Here is a 20,421-nt window from a genome sequence, read left to right on the forward strand (position 1 = left end):
TTCAAGAAGTATGGTTCATTTGCCGAGTCGCCAATGTACACAACCTTGAAATGGCATCCCTCATTAAACTCTAGGGAGGGTACAAGTTGGCCCACATATGATATTTTGTGTAACACAAGCACTACATCGAAATATAAACTGGCCAAAATAAGTCGGTTTGGCACTATGACTTAAAATAAAATCAAACAAGGTATTTTAAAAAAGATTAAAGACATAACAAATTCGATTGATATGATTTATGGACTATATATAATGCTCTGTGGGTTGCCATTTATGATTTCTGGATGTAGACTAGGGTCCCGTTTCACAAAACTTGTTATCAGTAACAACTGCCACATTCTATGACAAACTTGCTCTCAGACAATCAGACGCACAGATTTCAGTAGCTTGTAACAACTAACGTAACTTGTTATTAATAACAAGTATTATGAAATGGGGCCAAGAGCAGAACAATGCTCTTACCGTTTATGAATTCCAAATATTTCACTGCATTGGGCATGACTGTGAACCTGCGGTGTAGCTCAAAATTCTTCCGAATCAGAGCCATGTACCACCGCATCAGTTTGACGTCCATGGTCGTCAGGCCTACCATGCGGTAACTCGCAGGGCTCCGCCTCTCCTGGACGTAGAGGACTTGTCGCTTCAGTGACTCCATTTTGAGTTCATAAAAGGTGCTGAAATCAGCTCCCAGCAGTTCGTTAAAAGTTTGGCGCTCTCCAACAGTCGTGAAGACTTTCTTTCACAAACTTTTAGTAGTTTGAGGAAATTAGTTTTATCACGTAAATACAAAGTATGTGAAATATGCACTTCTCTTCAGATGCATTGTTATCATTTCACATCGATGTCAAAGTTTGTACAAAATTCCTCACTTTGACAGTTTCATATTCTCGTTACCTGACAAAACTCTTGCAAACCTCCTGCAAACTCCTCTTGTAAAAGCTGTTGTAAGAATGCACCATTTGTGCTGAAATTCCCAAACATGCGTTGCTGCAATTCGTCTTTACAGGTGAAATCTGGACGCAAATCGCCATCCACATAAAGTGTGCCATACTCCTGATCCATTCAAAATGCCGTCTTATCAGAACAGGGGGTTAAAAGCAAGGAATGACAACACCATGATTGGCACTTGGAAAGAACGCTTTGAGAGAAAGAATCAAAAGATGAGATGACAGCTGTGTCCATTCCAAATCTGCTAGGAAGACGTCATGTCAATTCTCTTCACAGACTACTCCAAGTGACGATGAACCCTTTCTGTGCCGGGAACTTCGGACAGCGTGTGTGTACAATTCTGCAAGATTTTCTGTGTCCATCCGCACTCAACGCACATAGAGAGATAAACTCACAGTATGAAACAGCACTTCACACTGCATCAGCCCCGATGTAAAACTTTCTCCACACAACGGTCATCAATTTCAACCAAAAATCGCCATCATGGCAGTAGAGACGGCATGATATTCCATCACATATCCTCTAAAATCCCCTGTAGACAGTGCTGATTGCCTCGCCGTACAACAAGTTTCGGAAAGAAAATTGAGTTCATCCTGTACATTTCCTGCTTCAACAGCGGGGGAAAAACGATCGCTCTGACACCGGCTAACACGTTCTCGGCTTTCAAAGTCTAAATCACGGCCATCCACTCCTTATTATTCTTGGGCGCATTCCAAGAACTCCCTCGTTTGTCCGTGACTAAGACTTTGACGGTCCAAATCACAGCACATCAATGACAGTCATGTTTTTCCCCCCCGTCCTCTCCAAGTGGATTCCTGATCGAGGTTATTCCAATTTTAATCGCTGGGCCGAACGAACGTCGAGTCCCGTGTCCCTTGGCAGAGGCGTGAAAGTCCTGATTGTATCTCGCACAAAAATACCCTCGCATTTAAACAGATTCGCAACAACTTCAAGAATGAAGCATGACTATGCAAATATAATGCATTTATGTGGTCCGTTAAAGTATGCAAACAATTTGATACTGAATAAATCCAAAAAAAATACATTTGAATAAAAACACAAATGATATCAACTTTCATTCAAACACTGTATCTGTTTTCCACGACGGTCCACGTTTAAAACGAGCCTGCACGCTGGAACAATGGATCGCTGGATCGCTGGATTTCCTCCGGAATCTGCAAATCAGCAGCTGTAAAAATGCAGCGACCGAACGGCGAGGCATCTCTCGATTGTGTGCGCTTAATAGGATATAGGAGGGCTCTGCAAGAGTGGCAGTCAGCAGTGCCAGTTCCCAAAAGAGTTTGGGTCTGGGTCAAATTTGATAACATCCTGTATTGGCCTATGGAGAGAGACAGCAGGTATTGGCTATATCCCCCTTGCCCACTTCAAATACAATCAGCTGGTTTGGAACTCCAAATTTGGTACAATCTCACCCCTTTCCTTTTTAGTTTCCTCGCTGAATTATGGCTTTTTGCAGATGAAATTTGTGCTAAATTTTACAGGGGGTGGGGTGGTGGGGGTGGATAACCACATGCAAATATGCTGACTACATCGAACAATTTTCATGATTCTTGAATAATTCATGGCGTAAAATGCTTTCTCATTAGAGTATCGGACAAGTCAAGAAAAATGTAGAATAATTTCAGTATCAACTGATGTGCTTATTTTTGAATTTGGTGCACCTCAAGATGTACATTATGTTAGTCGACACAACGTGTTAGACATCCTGCAAATGTAAGACGTGAGCTTTCATACAACAAAATTTCTGCTAGTTAGAAAAAAATTGCCAGTGGCTTACTCGGAAGTTCTCAAAAAGTCATCAGACAAGGTGTGAGTGATTGAAATGGAAATGTTTATTCATGGATATACTGAAAAAAAACAACCCAAGATTTTGATGCATTCTACCATTAGCTTAACTGGTTACTGTAAAACATGATACATTCACGGCACGAAATTTTTGCGAATTGGAGCCGACGGCCTTTTTCGTGGCAAGAAATTTTCGCGAATCGCCTCTTGCGTTCAATGCATATAGTGTAGATAAGAAATTTCGCATGCATTTTAATTTCGCAAATCTTGGCGCTCGCGAAATTCGCGAAATTAAAATGCACGCGAACATTTCTCATTTTACAGTATATTCCTACATATATCTCAACACTGATTCTCACAACATCCTCCCCTGTAGGATAAGAAGGGAAAGGGACAGGGAGAGGGGGCATGGATAGTTAAGGCTTACCACAACCGGGATTAAAATGGTGTTTGCGGGCGTGAAGTGGGAGACAGCACTACAATAACAAAGGCTAACCATCACTGGGACAATTAACCATGTCACAGCTAAAGGCATGACGATCACGTGCACATCCAGTGGAAGTTTGCTAGACACTGGTCTTGAAAGAGTTAAAGAAGTGATGGGTTTAAATTGCTGATTTTTCCAATCACTGTCAGTCTGTTTAGATCAGAGATGGATTGTGAAGGGGAAAAAAAAATGGCCAGGCTCAGACTAGGATCAAAAGGAGATTGATGCGGTCACAAAAACACTGTGCCCATGCAGTGCAAGGAAGCCACCTCTCACAGCAAGTTTCAAGACTGAAAAACTGTCCATGCAAAGGATAATTTCCTCGAGACGAACTGCCGTCACTGAAAAATTAGACCCCACCGAAAGATATACATATAGAGTGACATCAAACAATCTATCTTTTCCATGGACAATTCATCTGCCTTGTTCCATTAAGTATTTTATGACTTTTGTTTTGCTTTAATCAATTGTCAAATTCTCCTCAAACTTTCACAGCTGTGTTCCACTAACATTGCTGCATTCACTCAATCCATATTAATATTTGGACTTTGGTTTTTAAGCTCAAAATGATTTGATGATTGATATTTCATTATTAAATATCTATATATCAAACTCACAGAAAAAAATAAATAAAACATATCATTTGCTCAGTGTCATAGCTCAGGGGAAATGAACATTATCTGAAGAAAGTAGATATTAAGACAAAAATCAGTGTATCCATGACATGATGTTTAATACACTGAATCTGCACTATTTGATTTTTTTTTTCACTTACAGTGCACAACTGTACAAGCATGAATTCTTGCACATGGATTAGTAATAGAAATGCCTTGTTTGCTCAAACTATATTATAAAATGGCTATGACTGCTTTATCTATCACTAGTCAAGACTAACTGTACTCCAAAAGCACAATGGCGTAAATCCACTTGGGCTAATCCAGTATTTGATATTCACACAGCCTGGCAGGTTGCACCTTGAATCTGGCATAATTGGGTAGCACCTTATGAGACAATGTACAAGTGTGTGTGTATGTTTATAAAATGTCAATGAATTACGAAGACACTAGACCATAAGGAGGCAACTCTGTTGTCATCCATGTTAAATCCAATTCAATCCGTGCTTTACAGCTGACAACACTTAGTACACATTTTTTTTTATACTCTATCTCCGAAAGGTGCCATCTAAGAGTAGTACTAGATACATTGTGTGATATTTGGTATGGCAAAAATTCAAGCTGGGAGTGAAAGGCTTAATGCCAGGAAGTTGTTACTTTCATGTGCTGCCAGATAATAGACAGCGTATTTCAACAATCTGCCAACGGACAGGGTCTAATTGAGGAGAAGGCGTGGCACAATTTGAGGCTCTAATTGAATTAAATATGTTTATCTCCACCTGTTATTTATAGTGCCTCCACAGTCCCCGCAGAGAATGGACGTAATTTGAAACATTCATAGTTATGTTCTCCCTCTTAATTAATACCCTCTACATTTATAAATGCCACCTTCTCTCGTGTTGGTGATCAGTGCAGCTCAGTTCGGTTGACGGGTGGCTTGGTCACACGTAAGAACATTCTGTTTTTGGAACATGATGTAAACATCAGTTTTACTTGCAGCCACATAATATATCTGCAGTATCAATACAAGCATCCTGTCCCTAGGCCCAGTTCAGTGGGTTGCACAATGGAACGAAAAAGAAATTGCCTTTTTTTTTTGGGGGGGGGGGGTGCCTTTCACAAACATTATATGAGTTTGAAAAACAATTGAAGATGGACTGATTTTATCATCGCAATTGCTGATGGCAATAGTTTGTGATTTCTCTTCTTGTGTCTACACATAAGAATTATCGGTTTTTGTATCAGATTGCAAGGAAAACAACAAAAAATCCTGAACAATTGTCATTTTCAGCTGCATATGAACAGGTGTTTTGGTTCAGTTTTAGCCCTGCATGTGATTTACATTTGTAGCTGCAGATTGCTTTTAAGTGTAACTCCATCTAAAAGAACACATCTAATAATAGTGGGTGATCCATTCAATGCTGATATAAATAGGAATGAATACATACCTTGCTATTAGTTCCAGAAACCCTATTTTCAATCATAAAATAAGAATTTTAGGAGTTATGGACATCATTCGGGCCACGCCTATGGCAGACTGGACATTCACCAATTCCCTGGCACAATATCATCATTGCACTTTTTCTCAATACAGGAGTGGTGTCATGCTTTTAAAAATCTGGCAGGAATAACATTGGAATGATTTAAAGTGAAACAATTTTGTCTTTTAGACGTATGAGCAGAGGTCAAGTATATCTTATACTATCAAAGTTCATTTAACCATATCATTCTTTGTTCGTTAGTTTTTTTTTCTCTGTGGCTGGATTAAAAATAGATATGATGATGCAACAGTTTTGCTTTGACAGACTGAAAAATATTACTACTCTTTCTATCAACGAGCTCACAACAAATTTATCAACACCCCAAAATAAGAGTATCCTCATTACAGCAGTAAAGGCAGTAATAACAAAATAATGATCAATATCCCCGTAGCCGTACACCATGCGGCAAAGCATGAAATGCGCTTGTGCCCACTGCGCCCATTGATGAACTGATGTTTTGCAAGTGCCTCAAAGCACAGGCAAACATGCAAACCTAAAAAAATAATGATTATCAAAGGTTTTTTTATTTCATTCCTAACCTGTGTGAGATCATTTAATTTCTAGATTTCATAGGGAATTTTACTGCTTAAATTTAAAAAAAAAAAACATGATCTGTGAATGAAGAAAATTGATGGACAATTGGAGCTGCAAAAGAAAAAAAGCACACTTGATCAAAATTTAAAGTTTTCTTCGGAAACAATAGGAAAGAAGTTGCAAAACTTTCCATCTCCTCCTCAAAATTAAGCTGTTTAAGCTTTAAATGCTTATGACATCATGTGGCATGTGAAATATGATTTAATTTTAAAAAAGATGAACATGATTGTCATCAGGACAAAGATTTCTACAGGCATATCATTAATGTACATTTCTAGCAATTGCGGTAGTCCAGCAGACCTTTATTTGCATAGTTATTGTAACTCTTTAGTTTTTATGGTCTCCACTGAGGTCTTTTTTTTTTCACTGAATTTAGTTTTACACTTATGTGTAAAAAATGCAAGAGGTTGTACAGGAATTTGCATAAGCAGCCACTTTCAAGACAGTTCAGCCCAACTGTTACCAGAGTCATATTTTTAGAAACTGTAGTGGGGCTTGGAGATATAGTCCAGTATAACTGTATAGAAGGTGTTTGTTCTAAATTTATGTATCTGAAGTGGTCAGCCACTGGCTTCCTTCCTGTACAGTATTCTAGCCAAATTTAGCTACAGTCACATGGTGGAGTCTGCTCATTAGCTTGTGGACACACATCAACATTGTGTAGCTTTTTTTACCCCTTTCATACTGGAAATTTTTAACAGAATGCACAAGTTAAATCATCTTGTCTGAAAGCCAAGCCATTACCTCTTGCAAAAACAAAAAACTCTCAATGAAATAATGACAAAACAAGACAGAAAATTTGAGCACAAATCATCCTCTTCACCAGCACAAAACTTCATTATTGACTGTTTGACAGTCACTCAATGAGAAAAACTCTGGTGAAGAGAGAATCCTTTTTGAATCTCTGTATAAAACATGGATCAATTTGCACACATTGGTCCACCAGGGGTGGCAAAAAATGTTAAGACTCCCAGGTACCAAGCATTAGGCCCGCCAAAGGAGATTGTCATCCATCCAAAATACACGGGTGGCCGGTGACATCACTTCATTGTCTTTTCACTTCCCATCCAACCAACCTGCCAAGAGATGTAATGACAATGTTCTGTGTCCTTCCAAACAGACACATTCTGAGATGTATATCTGTACTGCATCTCTTGTTCTGTGCCATCACACCTACGTGAAATCATCAACCACCTGTCAGAACAAATGCTAGAATGATTGATTGAAGTCGATGATGGCTCTCTTTATTTACAGATTCACCTTGCTGGAAAAGCTTTTAAATGCAATCTATATCCAGAATGTGCGGTTTTGTTTTTTGTTGTGTTTTTGAAGCTCAAACAAATACATTTTCTTGATGATTCTAAATGCAAAATGCAGTTTTTGATGCTCAAACAAGCATATTTTTATGGTGATTTCAAATGAAGAATGTGGTTTTTGATGCTTGAACGAGTACATTTCCATGATGATTCTACCTGCAAAATGTGGCAGATGCTCAAATAAGTACATCTTTTTATACTATGATTTTATATGGAGTATAAAGTGGTTTTTGATACTCAAACAAGTAATATTATGACGATTCCCAATGCAAATCATGGCTCTTTTATGCATAAGTACAATTTTATGATGATTCTAAATGCAGAATATGGCTTTTGATGCTCAAACAACAACATTTTTAAGATGATTCTACGCATGAACCCAACAAGTATTATTAGTCATTCCCATCATTAACTTTTACGCACTGGCCACACTTGATGGAGAAGCTTATAAATACCACTCATAGTTTGTTTGTATTTCTGGTAATAAATACGGATGTTAACTTTAAGGCTGGTTATACCTTTTGTAAACATCACAAAATTTTGCAAGGTTGAAGAATAATGTCTCCCAACATGGTGTATGAAATCTTCTGGAAATACACATTGAGTGTTTTGTTTTGTTTTGCTTTTTAAGATACTAAAAACAAACCCCATGTTACTGGAGAATATGCTCCCTGTTTCTACCAAGAATGATAGTTGGAATTTTCTATTAGGTCCAAATAAATTCACTGGAAGTCTATAGTATTGTCCCCCCCTCCCCCCCCCCCCCCCCCATCATAAAGAAGTTTCCAGTTTTATTATTCTGAGGACAGGCCTGAGTTACTTACCTCTGCGATATACCAACCCATGAAGTAATCTTATTTTCAGGGATGCAAAGGGGACACACAAACTTTAAGAAAGTAGTGAAATGAAATAAACGTGAACTAAAAAGGAAAATTTGCATAATTTGGGCAGTATTCTTGCCCCTACACAGTTTCTGCAAATTGATTCATACGTACACCAATGATGCATCGTTTCAATAACTCGCAGTGGCAAATCCTAACTGCCTAGAGCCGGAAGGTTGATTAACACACAGTGAAATCAAGAGATATTATTATTCCTTTTGCTTTTGCCACCGATCCAGAAAAAGATCCTCATCATAAGAAATGCAACCTGCGCCTATAATGTGTTGAGCACCTTTGTAGAGATTGTGATTCACAGCCGGAGGCAACATTGTACGAGGTCAGTTATTCATTTATAGATGGAGGGTTGAAAGGGCGTATATCCCCGGGGAGCTGAAAATGGATTTCAGCCAATATTTCAGGGGGCAACCTCTGCATTTGTCAATCCTTCGGTGGTGCTCATGCTGATGATAATCATGCAAATTATATAAGTAAGGCACGCCACAGAAATGGGGAGTGAAATTTAACACCTCTTATTAAAGCGCTCAAGACGTCAATGTGACACACTGAAAATATAAATAGGGCCTACAGATATCAAATTAATTGCGACAGGCATTGCATGAAACTTTGACACAGAAATGAGGGAGGGAGAGATAACTCATGCTAAATAGCGAGAGTGTAAACCAAATGGTATTAACTTACGTTTCTAATTTGATTTTTTATTACTAATTGCTCTGATATGAACTCTTCCAAGGAACTGACTATTAAAACATGAACACTTGCATTATTATGCATGATTCAAGTGCTTGGTAATACAATGTGTTTGAAAACGATGGTCATGATCCTTAAAAAGCTCAGGGGTCTTCTACGGTAAGTTAGCAAATTATGGAAACAGTACGGAGCAATATGACTGTATCATGGTAGGTCAATTAACATGGTAGCCAATGGACATCTGCCAGTAGCTATTAAGTCCTATTCTTACACTGTCCCTTCAAAAAAGAGGAAAGGGTTTTTTTTTTATTATTGTTAAATGAAATGTCACAAATTCTGCACTTAAAAAAAAATGATTGCTGGCACTGCAATCACACTGATGTGCCCCTTTAAATATCCAAGTCAACAAGAAGACAATGCCTGTAAAGCATTTTGGTGGGGGGGGGGGGGGGGGGAGAGGATAGAATTGTATCTTCAGTCAGTTTGCAAACAAACCTACTGATCTGAACCTACATAAAAGATATAACACTTAAATGACACAGATGGGTGATTAAAACAAACCTTAAAGGAAACCAAAACCAAAAGAAAAATGTGGATTGAGTGAAAGCAGCAACATGGAACATATCAGTGAAAGTTTGAGGAAAATCCAGACAATCGATGCAAAAGTTATGAATTCTTAAAGTTTTGGTGTTGGAACCGCTGGATGAGGAGACTACTAGAGGTTATGATGTAATGTGTGGAAAACAATATAAAGAAAATATAAAGGGAATTCCACAAATATTCATATTTCATGAAAATTACACATTCCATCAACTTGATACATTTGCATATGTTAAGGATAGTGATTAAATTCCCCCTGCTTTCTGAAAGCGGTTAGTCAAGTGCTCTTTCATTACGCTAGAAACGTTCACCGATGTGTTCTACTAATGTTACTGCTTTCACTCAATCCACATATCTCTCTGGGCTTTGGTTTCCTTTAAAGATCCTGTTTACCTTTGGGAACAGTGATTTAAAAATGTTTTCAAGATATGACATTTAATGCATATGCAGTTGTACCATAGAATATCCTTTCATATAAGATTTTTGCAATAAAGCCTAAAATATAAGGAGATATCTGTATTTTTCACAATAAACTGTAACTGTAGACTGTTTAGTCTGGAAACATTTTTATTATAACTATTGTTCACATTTTGTATGTTTAACAATACTGAACATCGATTTTACTGATTCAAATTTTTACAGTGGTTGTTTCTATCCCTAACTCACATTTTAGAACTATTTTAAAGCACTAATGCTGGGTTTTTGTTTCATCTGCAAACGGTAACTTGTGACTTTAAGAACACCAACATGTTGTACAATCATTATCTGTGAACACTTCAGACAGAATCTCAGTAGTGAAGCTCAATTAATTCTCAATATTCACTCCACAACAAGGTCTGAAATGGAGACTACTATTTTTCCAAGTGGAATGTCTGGATTGGCTGAAAAAAAGTACATGAAATACAAAGCCATGCCACACTTTATTTCTTGATCGGCACCAACCAGGTCAATATCACATGTTGTGGAGTGATTAAGATGCCTCATACACATTTTATTTGAGTTGATTGCCATGTAATATCCCACTTGATCTTTTGCAAACGAGCGCTGTAAAACAGTTGCTCTAAACTACCAACGATTCCCCTGTTCGCACGTCTTCATTGGTGGGGCACTGCTGAGGTATATTTGTGGACAGAAATAGATCTTTTTTTCAGTCTGAATGTGTCACCCTTTGCAGTATCTTAATCTTCCATTCACAGTCATAAAAAGACACGTTGTTAGAAGGGTCCATTTCTTTTTATCTTTAATTTTCTGTAAATAGGACCACTAACAAAAAAGAAGAAACTTCTGAAGGCAAAAATAATATCATGATTTAAAAATGGAAAAACTAGCACACACTAAACAGGCTATATCAAATTTCAAACCAAAAAGCGATGAATTCACAGCGGTTTGTCATATTTGCTTCATTTTGGGCCACCACATATCTTTTTCAGGCCACAAAAATTTTAGGTTTTGAGAAAACGTGAATAACCAGATTCCCCTCCGAGACACAGCGCGAGCTTTTGAATTTCTTACATAACTGGAAATGTGATGGACTGCGCCAGTAGCATTTATCAGCAGCAATTGGTCATGATGATGGCTGGTTTGTTTACGATATACCGTAGCTGGCAATGACCTTCACTGATAACTTTTGGGTCGGCAAAAAAAAAAGTCGCTTCTTGAACCCTGTAATATCTATACTGCAGCCAAGGCTCTTCGAGGCTGCTACAGGAGGCTCTGAAACCACCCCCTGTTGGAGATTTTAGAACCTGACCTGATCGGATCTCCTTTTCTGAATTCTGTCTCTTCATACTGAGCTGAAAGGCTACTTGAGGCTGCTATAAGAGTCTTCAGAACCCCGTTTTTGCTCATGAATGGGGAATTACTCACGTCAAAAGAGCAACCAAGATGGGTCAAAAGGACCATATGAACACTGCAGAGTGTTCCTAATATTTGGCAGGTAGACAAAGTGTAGCTTCCAGCTCAATGAAATATAGGGCCTATACAGTATGTAAACTCCAAAGCACTTAGCACACGAGCAATCTATGCCCTTTGCCACAGCAACTCCATCCCCCTTCCAACAGAAAATTATCAGTTATTTCAACAACACAATAGTCAGTGTGGAATGTAATCACAATTGTTTGAATGAGGCTATTTCTGATAGCAAAGGAAAAATATTGAGTCATATCAATACTCTTATTTATAATCTTCTGCCAGGGGAAACATTCTTCTGAGCAAAGAAAGAAATGAAACGGTGCCAAGAACTTGACTATTTTCAGGATCCACAGGGTCATGACTCCACCAAAGATGGGAGAGATGAATTGTCATAATTGGATTCAGTGATTAAATTGATGAAAATAACTTCATTGGATAAAAGACTGAAATCAAAGCAGGAATTTCAAAATGGATTTTTCATTCAGAACATGTCAGCCAGTATATTGCCCTCTTCCGTGAATCATGATCAAGTCTCTTTCCGAGTCTCTCTCTCTCTCTCTCTCTTCTTCTTATCTATTTATACATGTATACCTTCTTCCCCCCCCCCCCCCGCTCCCTTTCTATCTTTTTATCTATTTCTTTATCTCTTTATCAACCTTTTCTCTCTCACTCTCCATTTCTATATATCTACCTACCTATCTACTGTATATATCTACATGTACCTCTTTCTTTCTCTCTCTCTCTCTCTCTCTCTCTCTCTCTCTCTCTGTATATGTGTCTACATGTATCTATCTATCTATCTATCTATCTATCTATCTATCTATCTGTCTATCTATCTATCTATCTATCTATCTATCCATCTATCTATCTATCTATCTATCTGTCTGTCTATCTATCTATCTATCTATCTATCTATCTATCTATCTATCTATCTATCTATCTATCTGTCTATCTATCTATCTCTCTATCTATCTACATGTGTCTCTCCATCCACAAGATGTCAATTCTTATGAAAAGTACACAATCCTTTGACTCATATCTACTCACAAATGCAAGGTCAATATCATTCCCCTGCCTTCTGATAGAGTTGAGTCAGGAGCTCTTTCATCATGCAGGAAAAATGACAATACAGTTGAACCTCTCGTATCCGGACAAGTCGGTACCGGGGCTCATCCGGATAAGGGATTTGGCCGGATACGGGAGACTCAATACTTTATACATGTACATATACATACACATGTACTGATGTAGCCCATTGTAGTACCACATGTAGTAATGTGTATACTGCAACCTTTTCATTGTTACATTTGGGGATGTTTGGGGATGTTAAAATGTCTGAAGGTAAGCAATTTGGAAGGAAATTTGATGTAATGTATGTTAATCATGTTGGAAGTAATATGTAATTCATGTGTGTTTGTGTAGGAGTTCTCAAGGAGTTGGGAATCCCCCTTTCCTCCCGTAATGATTTTTTTAAAAGCACGGCGAGATTGCGTCCGTATAATAGAGAGATCCGGATAAAGGGGGGCCGGATAAGAGAGGTTCAACTGTATGTTGCATTCTCTTTATACTTTCTTACATTGTTGCCCCACTGTGACATCACAAATCATTGTAGTCTTCTTCTCCAGCTATGACAGCACAGGGATTTAGCCAAAACTACAAAAATACTATAACTCTTTAATGGACTGCCCAATTTTCATCAAACTCCACTGATATACATGTACTACTCATACTTTTGCATTAACTGAATCCACATTGTGAACAGCTTAAATAGAGTCCTCTTTAAAGACAGCAAAGGAAAAAAGGACATTTCTCGGATATTAAAGGAGCATTTAACCTGGCATGCAGAATGATATTTTCCAAAACACAGCTTGGTACTAGGTTCATGGAATGTGTGCTTTTCATTTAGATCAACTGAAATTTGGGGATTTTCCTTCATATATGAAGGTAATCTACACTGTATCATGACATTACAAATTGTTCTAGAGTTCTCATCTGGAGAACTCCGCAAATAGAATTACCAGAAACTCCAGTTTTGATATCTTTTTAAGGGATTGTCAACTTTTCCTCAATCTTTCATAGCGTTTTTCATCAAATCTTTCTAATCGCACAAGTCCACACACATACAACCTTTGTACATTTGGTGAGATCTCACCTTTAATCTTCCTAAAGAAACCGAATGTGGCATTTAAAGTAATAGACAACCTTCTCAGGTGTGACAATATCACATCCCCATACAAAGGCCAGGGAGATAAAATAGGATTGACATATTGCGAGATCCCTGTTCACTGACACTTAAGGTTTAAAAACACCTGTGCCCATTTGGCAAGGAGAGAAAGCAGGCAGATTTGCTAACTGGCAAATATAGAGCAGTAAGGCTTCGTGGGTTCTTCAAAAGAGTAACTCTGTCTGCATGACTTGAAACAACTTGTACCATTCAGAAAAAATGTCACCTATTGCCTCATTTTCCTCAAAATGATAGTTTCTTCATAACCAAAAATGTACTGATGCACATCCTTGTGGTAGAAGATATCCATACCATTATATGAATCGTAGAAAATTAATCAATTTCCTGACAGTAGAACTGTCATTTAAGTTTTTGACACCTAATCCACTCCACTCAAACATTCTCTCATCCGTTCCTTTCATATTCCTAACTTCTCTTTGATCAAATTTGCCTGTGAGATAAGTTCACCCTCAAAGGAAGCCATTGCTCCATGCAATCATAATCAACTATGATGGCTTAGAATGGCAGACTGCACAATCTGCTGGATGCAGTAATATCATAGCCCCCCCCCCCCCCCCCCCCCATCTTGACAGTACAGGAGAAAGGGAAAACTTCTAAATCTGTGGCAGCAAATGCATGATGGTTGTCACAGTTTGATCAGAAGAGGGCGCCAGTGCACTTTGGAGGAATGCTCGCATTGGAATGCAGAGGAAGTGAATCTTCTCTTTTCACAACACAGTCAAATTGACTTTTTTTTTGTAAGTCTGAGGTAAGAAACTGTACATTGAACATGTAGATGCCATGAGTCAGGCAGCTATTTCCTAAGATATCAACATGACTGGAATGTACTATTTCAGTGTTGAAAACATTTAGATCACTTTGGTAAACATTCTGAGGTATTTATGTCCTACTTTGAAAAAAAGAAAAGAAAAGAAAGAAATGTTATGTGTTTTGGATTTCCAAAATAAACTAACCTAAAACATTGGAAAAAAGGTACAATGAACTGTGCAGGTAATTGTCTGAGGTAATTGTTTGACATAGGAAGACTGTGTCTCTCTATTTTCAGATAACATTGAATACAAGAATTTGAAGGGGAAAAAAATTAACCTGTTGAAGACGAGCCCGGAGTATACTTGGGCAGGTGTCTGGGGAAATGCGTGTTGTAGCAAAATCAGTCCGTCCTCAACGGGTTAATTATCAACTGTGCTGTCAAAATAATAATGCTATTTGCTTCACTTGCACCACTCAGTATACCTAAAGCTAGCCATGTTTAACTCACCTACACTTTTCTCTGTGTGTGTTACTGGCTTTTGGTTGTTTTTTTCTGGGAGAAGAACAATCACTATCTATCAGTTAGCACTATGGCAGGAGTTCCATACTTAACCCCCACTCAAAATTGATCCCACAGGCAGTCATGAGTCCTGAGGTATAGAGGCCAATTATGGTTGGAGTTGGGGTTTAAGTTAAGAATGATAGATATGGTTTTATGAATAATAGATATTTCAGTAATCTATAGGCCCAGAGTGTAGGGGTGGGATATGGATTCAAACCCAGTTGAACAGATGTGTTGGATCCAGCCATCTGGTTATATGGCAAAACACCATGGCCCTGGAGTAGGACATGAAATGGCAGTCCCATATGTACGTGATGACAGTCAGTGAACAACATAACTACAAAGCACATTTTGCCTTTATCAATTTCTTCATGAATGAATGAACAAACGAACGAATGAATGAAAACATGAATGAATGAATGAATGACCAAATGATGAATAACTGTATTAATGAATCAACATATAATAAGCTAATGAATACACAGATAAATGAGCAAAAGACAAGTGAATGAATAAATGAATGAACGAGCAAAAATGAACATATGAATGAATGAACGAATGAACGAATGAACAAATGAAGAAATGAATGAATGAATGAATGAATGAACGAATGGACGAACAAGCGAACGACAAACAAACAAACAAATAAATACATACAATAAATGAATAACACAAAGACGGGATCATCATTACCTTTCTGTGCCTTCCGCAGTAGGGAGGGGCTGCGACGGATCCTGGGCGAGGCAGCCGAGGGGAGGCTGTAGCTCCCACTCCATGGCTGGTATAGGTTCCATTGCTCCTTGTCTAGTCGTACTGTGGGACCAGGCGCCCTATGCTGGATCTCCACAGCAGACTAATCAGCAAATGAGGAAAAAAAAAAAGGTTCATTTTTTACAAAGCAAAATGTGATTGCATGACGATTTATATCGTCTTTGATGAACAGTATTAATAAGTGTTACATTATTTTGTATTGTGTAACAAAAACAGGGCGTACAAATTAACCAATTGAGGACGGTTTGATTTTGCTACAACACGCATTTACCATAGACACCTGCCCGAGTATACTCGGGACTCGTCCTCAACGGGTTAAGACTGACAGAAGAGAAATATATCACAAAAACCTGGATATAATGTAGCATCTTTAAAGGTACTGTTTACCATTGAGAGCAGTGACTTAAAGGACAAGTCCACCTTCATATACATAAGGATTGAGAGAATGCAGCAATATTAGTAGAACACATCAGTGAAAGTTTGAGGAAAATTGGACAATCCGTTCAAAAGTTACGAATATTTTAAGTATCTGGGCAGTCACTGCTGGAAGAGAAGACTACTAGAGTGTATGATGTCACATGCGTACAACTATATAAGGAAAGTAAAAAGAGAATTTCACAAAACTTCACTTTTTGAATAAAGTACACAGTTCATCGACTTGCTACTGACGTATGTTAAGGGTAATATTATTCCCCCTGCCTTCTGAAAGAGAGAAGTCGAGTGTTCTTTTGTTATGCGAGAAAAATGGATATATGTTGAATTTTCTTTATTCTTTCTTTATATCGTTGTACTCATGTGACATCACAAGCTATAGTAGTCTTTTCATCCAGCCGTGACTGAGCAGAAACTTCAAAAATTCATAACTTTTTAATAGATAGTCCGATTTTGCTCAAACTCTCAATGATGTGTTCTACTACTATTGCTGCATTCACTCAACCCACATGTCTATGAAGGTGAACTTGTCCTTTAACAATGTTCTCATTTGACACATATGTGTAGGTCACATGTTGTGTCAGAAAACATTCTACCATATAGGAACTTCACAATAAAGCCTAAAATATATCACTATTTTTCTCAATAAACCATAACTGATGACGGTAATAGTTTACACAATTGTTATAACTATTGTTTACATTTTGTTTATCTAAAAATACTCAACATTGATTATACTGATTAAAATTTTTACATTGGTAGTTTCTATCCCTAACTCACATTTTAGAACTAAATAGTTTATTTTGAAGCACTAAAGCTGGGATTCTGTTTCATCTGTAAATGGTATAAAATGCCTTTAATCCTTATGTGCCCAGGCATTAAGCATTCAGTTATAAATCCAAACTTAACCTTGGTATAAAGTTAGCAAGCCCTATTAGATTCAGCAATGTGCCTCAGTCCATTCTATAGGAAGGCCATGGTTACACAATATGGATTGAGGGGATTAAATAATCTCTATTCATTCATAAATAGTTTTTGGAGGTCTGTGCCAATTGGCCAACAAAGCACCCTAGGGGTTAAAGTTTGTATACAGTAAAATCCATGCAGTGCGGGATGATGGCAAGAAAGCGTGGGATATTTTGAGAAAACTTTTCTCTTGTTCTAGTTTTGTTTTGGTTTGTTAATGAATGGCCCTAGGAAGGGGGAAATGTGGGTCAAGCACAATGAGATAATTGCCAGTTTTTATATCGCCCCTCGGAAACGAAACACAAACTGCTTACAACTCTTCTCAGGCCATTCTTTGGAATTCTAAGCCTCCATACTGCCTGATCATACATTATTAGACTGAGAGAGGGAGATTTGGCTGTAAGTCTCCTTATAGATTGGTCAGTGGTAGCCCTGACTTGCCTTTAGACCGTATCATGTCTGAAGCATGCAGATGCAAATAAACTCATCAACATAGAGACATACAAAATAAAGAAGGACAAAACTCACTTCTTGTTGCTTAAAAAAGCTGTCATATTAATGTTAACGCTGTAGCAATGGAGTTTTGTGCTCCAAATATTTGTGCAACCCAAAGACAATCTGAAGCACTGGAAGCATTGTCATTCCAGGTTTGATCAGACATGAAAACTGTCTTGATCATTAACATGTAGCCTCATGATCAATCTAATGGCATGTTGATTCCTAAATACCGCCTTCAAACTTTTGATTGGCATGAGTATACAAGCAGGGTGCTACATAACTTTTTTTTTTTTTTTTTTTTTTTTTTTTTTTACCACTTGCCAGTCGGGTAAGCAGATGTTCAAATTGCTGCACAATAACTGCCCGAGCATGTATTTTACTTGCCCGCAAAGAAGTCCAAAAATATACGAAAATGATACAGAAAATCAACGGCCTTATAAAACACAATCATTTGAATAAATGGCACACGTTGGTGTTGCATTGCATTGGGGCTTCTTTGCTTACCAAGCGAGTGTTGGAAAGTTGCTGAAATGAAATTTAAGTGCGTTGCATAACTTAACAATCTTCATCTGTGGGCTCTTGTATGGTTGACTTCGTGAGCTTTGAAAGGGGGAGAAGTTAAAAAGAGGTGACTTCAAAACTTTTTGCTTGCCCAATTCGGCCAAGATTTTTTTTTTCTCATTGTTCCATAACACTTGCCCCAGGCAATCTGGCAAGCGCTTTTAGTACAGGTCTTGTAAAAGTAATCAACATTTTGCCTGGCCCAACAGCTACACCCGCTCCTTAAGTTACCTGCTTATTGTCACAGTGGTAGAGGCGCTTCTGCTTGTATTGGAGCACGATGTACTGGATCTTCCAGCGGATGAGGTGGAGGGCATCAAAGCAGGCGGGTTTGGTAAACTCCAGCCCATGCTCCTCTGTAAAGGAATCAAGATTTGAGAAGAGTAAGATGGAATTTTAAAGCTTCTGATATCAACCTTTTTTTTGTCCATAAAGACATAAAAATTCTATAAAGCTGCATTCATCATATATGTGTACCTCACATGCACTTGCTTCAAATGTGTCTTTTGTCCTCAGTAGTTTTTCTAGCTTTGTGTTGCATTAAAGGGATCGTTTAGTTTTGGTTGAGACCTAATTTCAGGTTTCTAATATTTTTTTGGTAAGATAATGAGAAACCTCTTATGAAATATGAAAGAGCATGTAATTCCATGAGGAATTCCAACGTTTATTTGATGAAAATTGGTTTTGAAATGGCTGAGATATCCAAAACAGAGCGATTCTAGTAAAGTGTGGGACCCACACTTTATTATGATCGCTTTATTTTACTTTGTTTTTGGATGTTTCAACGTTTATTTGATGAAAATTGGTTTTGAAATGGCTGAGATATCCAAAACAGAGCGATTCTAGTAAAGTGTGGGACCCACACTTTATTATGATCGCTTTATTTTTCTTTGTTTTTGGATGTTTCAGTCATTCCAAACCCGATTTTCATCAAATAAACTTTGAATTCCTCTTAAAATGGTATGCTCTGTACTATTTTGTACGTGTTTTCTTGGTATCTCGCAAAAAGTTAAAAGCCCAATTCTCATCTCCACCAATACTGTACTATCCCCTTAATCTAATCATCTTTAGCAGTAAATCTTAGGACTGGACTTATATAGAAAGACAAATGGTGTTAACCCATTGAGGACGAGACCCGAGTATACTCAGGCAAGTGTTTATTTATTGGAAATGTGTGTTGTAGCAAAATCAGTCCGTCCTCATTGGGCTAATGACCCTGCCATATACTGAATTATCTGTTCTCGTCTTGTAGGATGTAGTCTTTGTCATAATGTTGAAGTACTTTTTTTTTCCCCTGTACTGTTCCTATGTTTATGCACTGTTCTTGCATTCCTCATTCATGTTTATTTTATCAGATGCGGAAATTGTAAGAAAGAAAAATGTAAAAATAAAGTGAATCGAAGAATCATCAAAATGATTTAAAGACTGCAGGATAAATGAGGGCATAACTTTGTGGTTGTGACTAAACATCCCTGTTTTATAAGAAATGCAACAAGACAAAAAAAAAAATGTCTTTCCTGCAAGATTATACTAAAATACTGAAACTGCAAAAACATTTTTGGTAGAGATTTGTGAGGGGTGTTTCATTTTCTTCACCATAATGTCTTTCTTTTTCTTTGTAAAATTTGTTTTTAAAGTATTGTCAGAATCTGCCATAACGTATGACTCAGAAATGTGCTAATGCCACAGAACTGGAGGTGATGTGAAAACAAGAATTACCATACGATATTTTGCATTTGCAACTAAACCCTAGACATGTAAACTAAACTAAACTTAACAAAACTGGAGCAGCCATACTGAACCCCTGGTCTGAGGCCGTGTTTTTTGTTTGGGTTGATCCAGGAGTGAAATCCAAAAGTTTGACATGGGGGGGCTTAGTGACGCACGCCTCGCACCCATTCTCCGGCCCACGCCTTCTGACTTCTTGACTTCGGGTATTGGGTATCGAGTAGATCAGAAAAGAAAAAGATGAAGTGTTTGGGGGGGGGGGGTTATGTCAGTAGAAAATCCTTCCTTACACTTCAAAAGACTTCTTGTACACACAGCACTAGACTGCTTGTTCTGGGCTACTTGGGAAATTCCTGGCCAGTGTTTGCGTAGGTGTGGGGATGGTGAGTCACCGCACTCGTAACAATGTGGATGGCAAGGTGGGTTTCAAAATACCAACAGTCCAGGAGGATCCCAAGGTGCACTATACTGTAGCTTGTACAGAGACACAGTGTGATATCTC

At 38.0% G+C, this 20,421-nt stretch overlaps 1 protein-coding gene across 1 annotated transcript in view; it reads right to left on the minus strand.

The window, feature by feature from the left end:
• LOC139719836 (uncharacterized) overlaps window positions 1-20,421 on the minus strand; it is a 341,386-nt gene that overhangs the window by 274,521 nt on the left and 46,444 nt on the right. The window contains exons 2-3 of the mRNA XM_071631222.1: window positions 18,423-18,547; window positions 15,657-15,816 (exon numbers count right to left, since the gene is read on the minus strand). Of these exons, the coding sequence (XP_071487323.1) occupies window positions 15,657-15,816; window positions 18,423-18,547 (285 nt within the window). The remainder of the gene's footprint in view (window positions 1-15,656; window positions 15,817-18,422; window positions 18,548-20,421) is intronic.

This window comes from Diadema antillarum, unplaced genomic scaffold (genome assembly GCF_040938485.1).
Source record: "Diadema antillarum isolate AM-2024a unplaced genomic scaffold, OU_Dant_1.0 scf00000115, whole genome shotgun sequence".
Lineage (NCBI taxonomy): Eukaryota > Metazoa > Echinodermata > Echinoidea > Diadematoida > Diadematidae > Diadema > Diadema antillarum.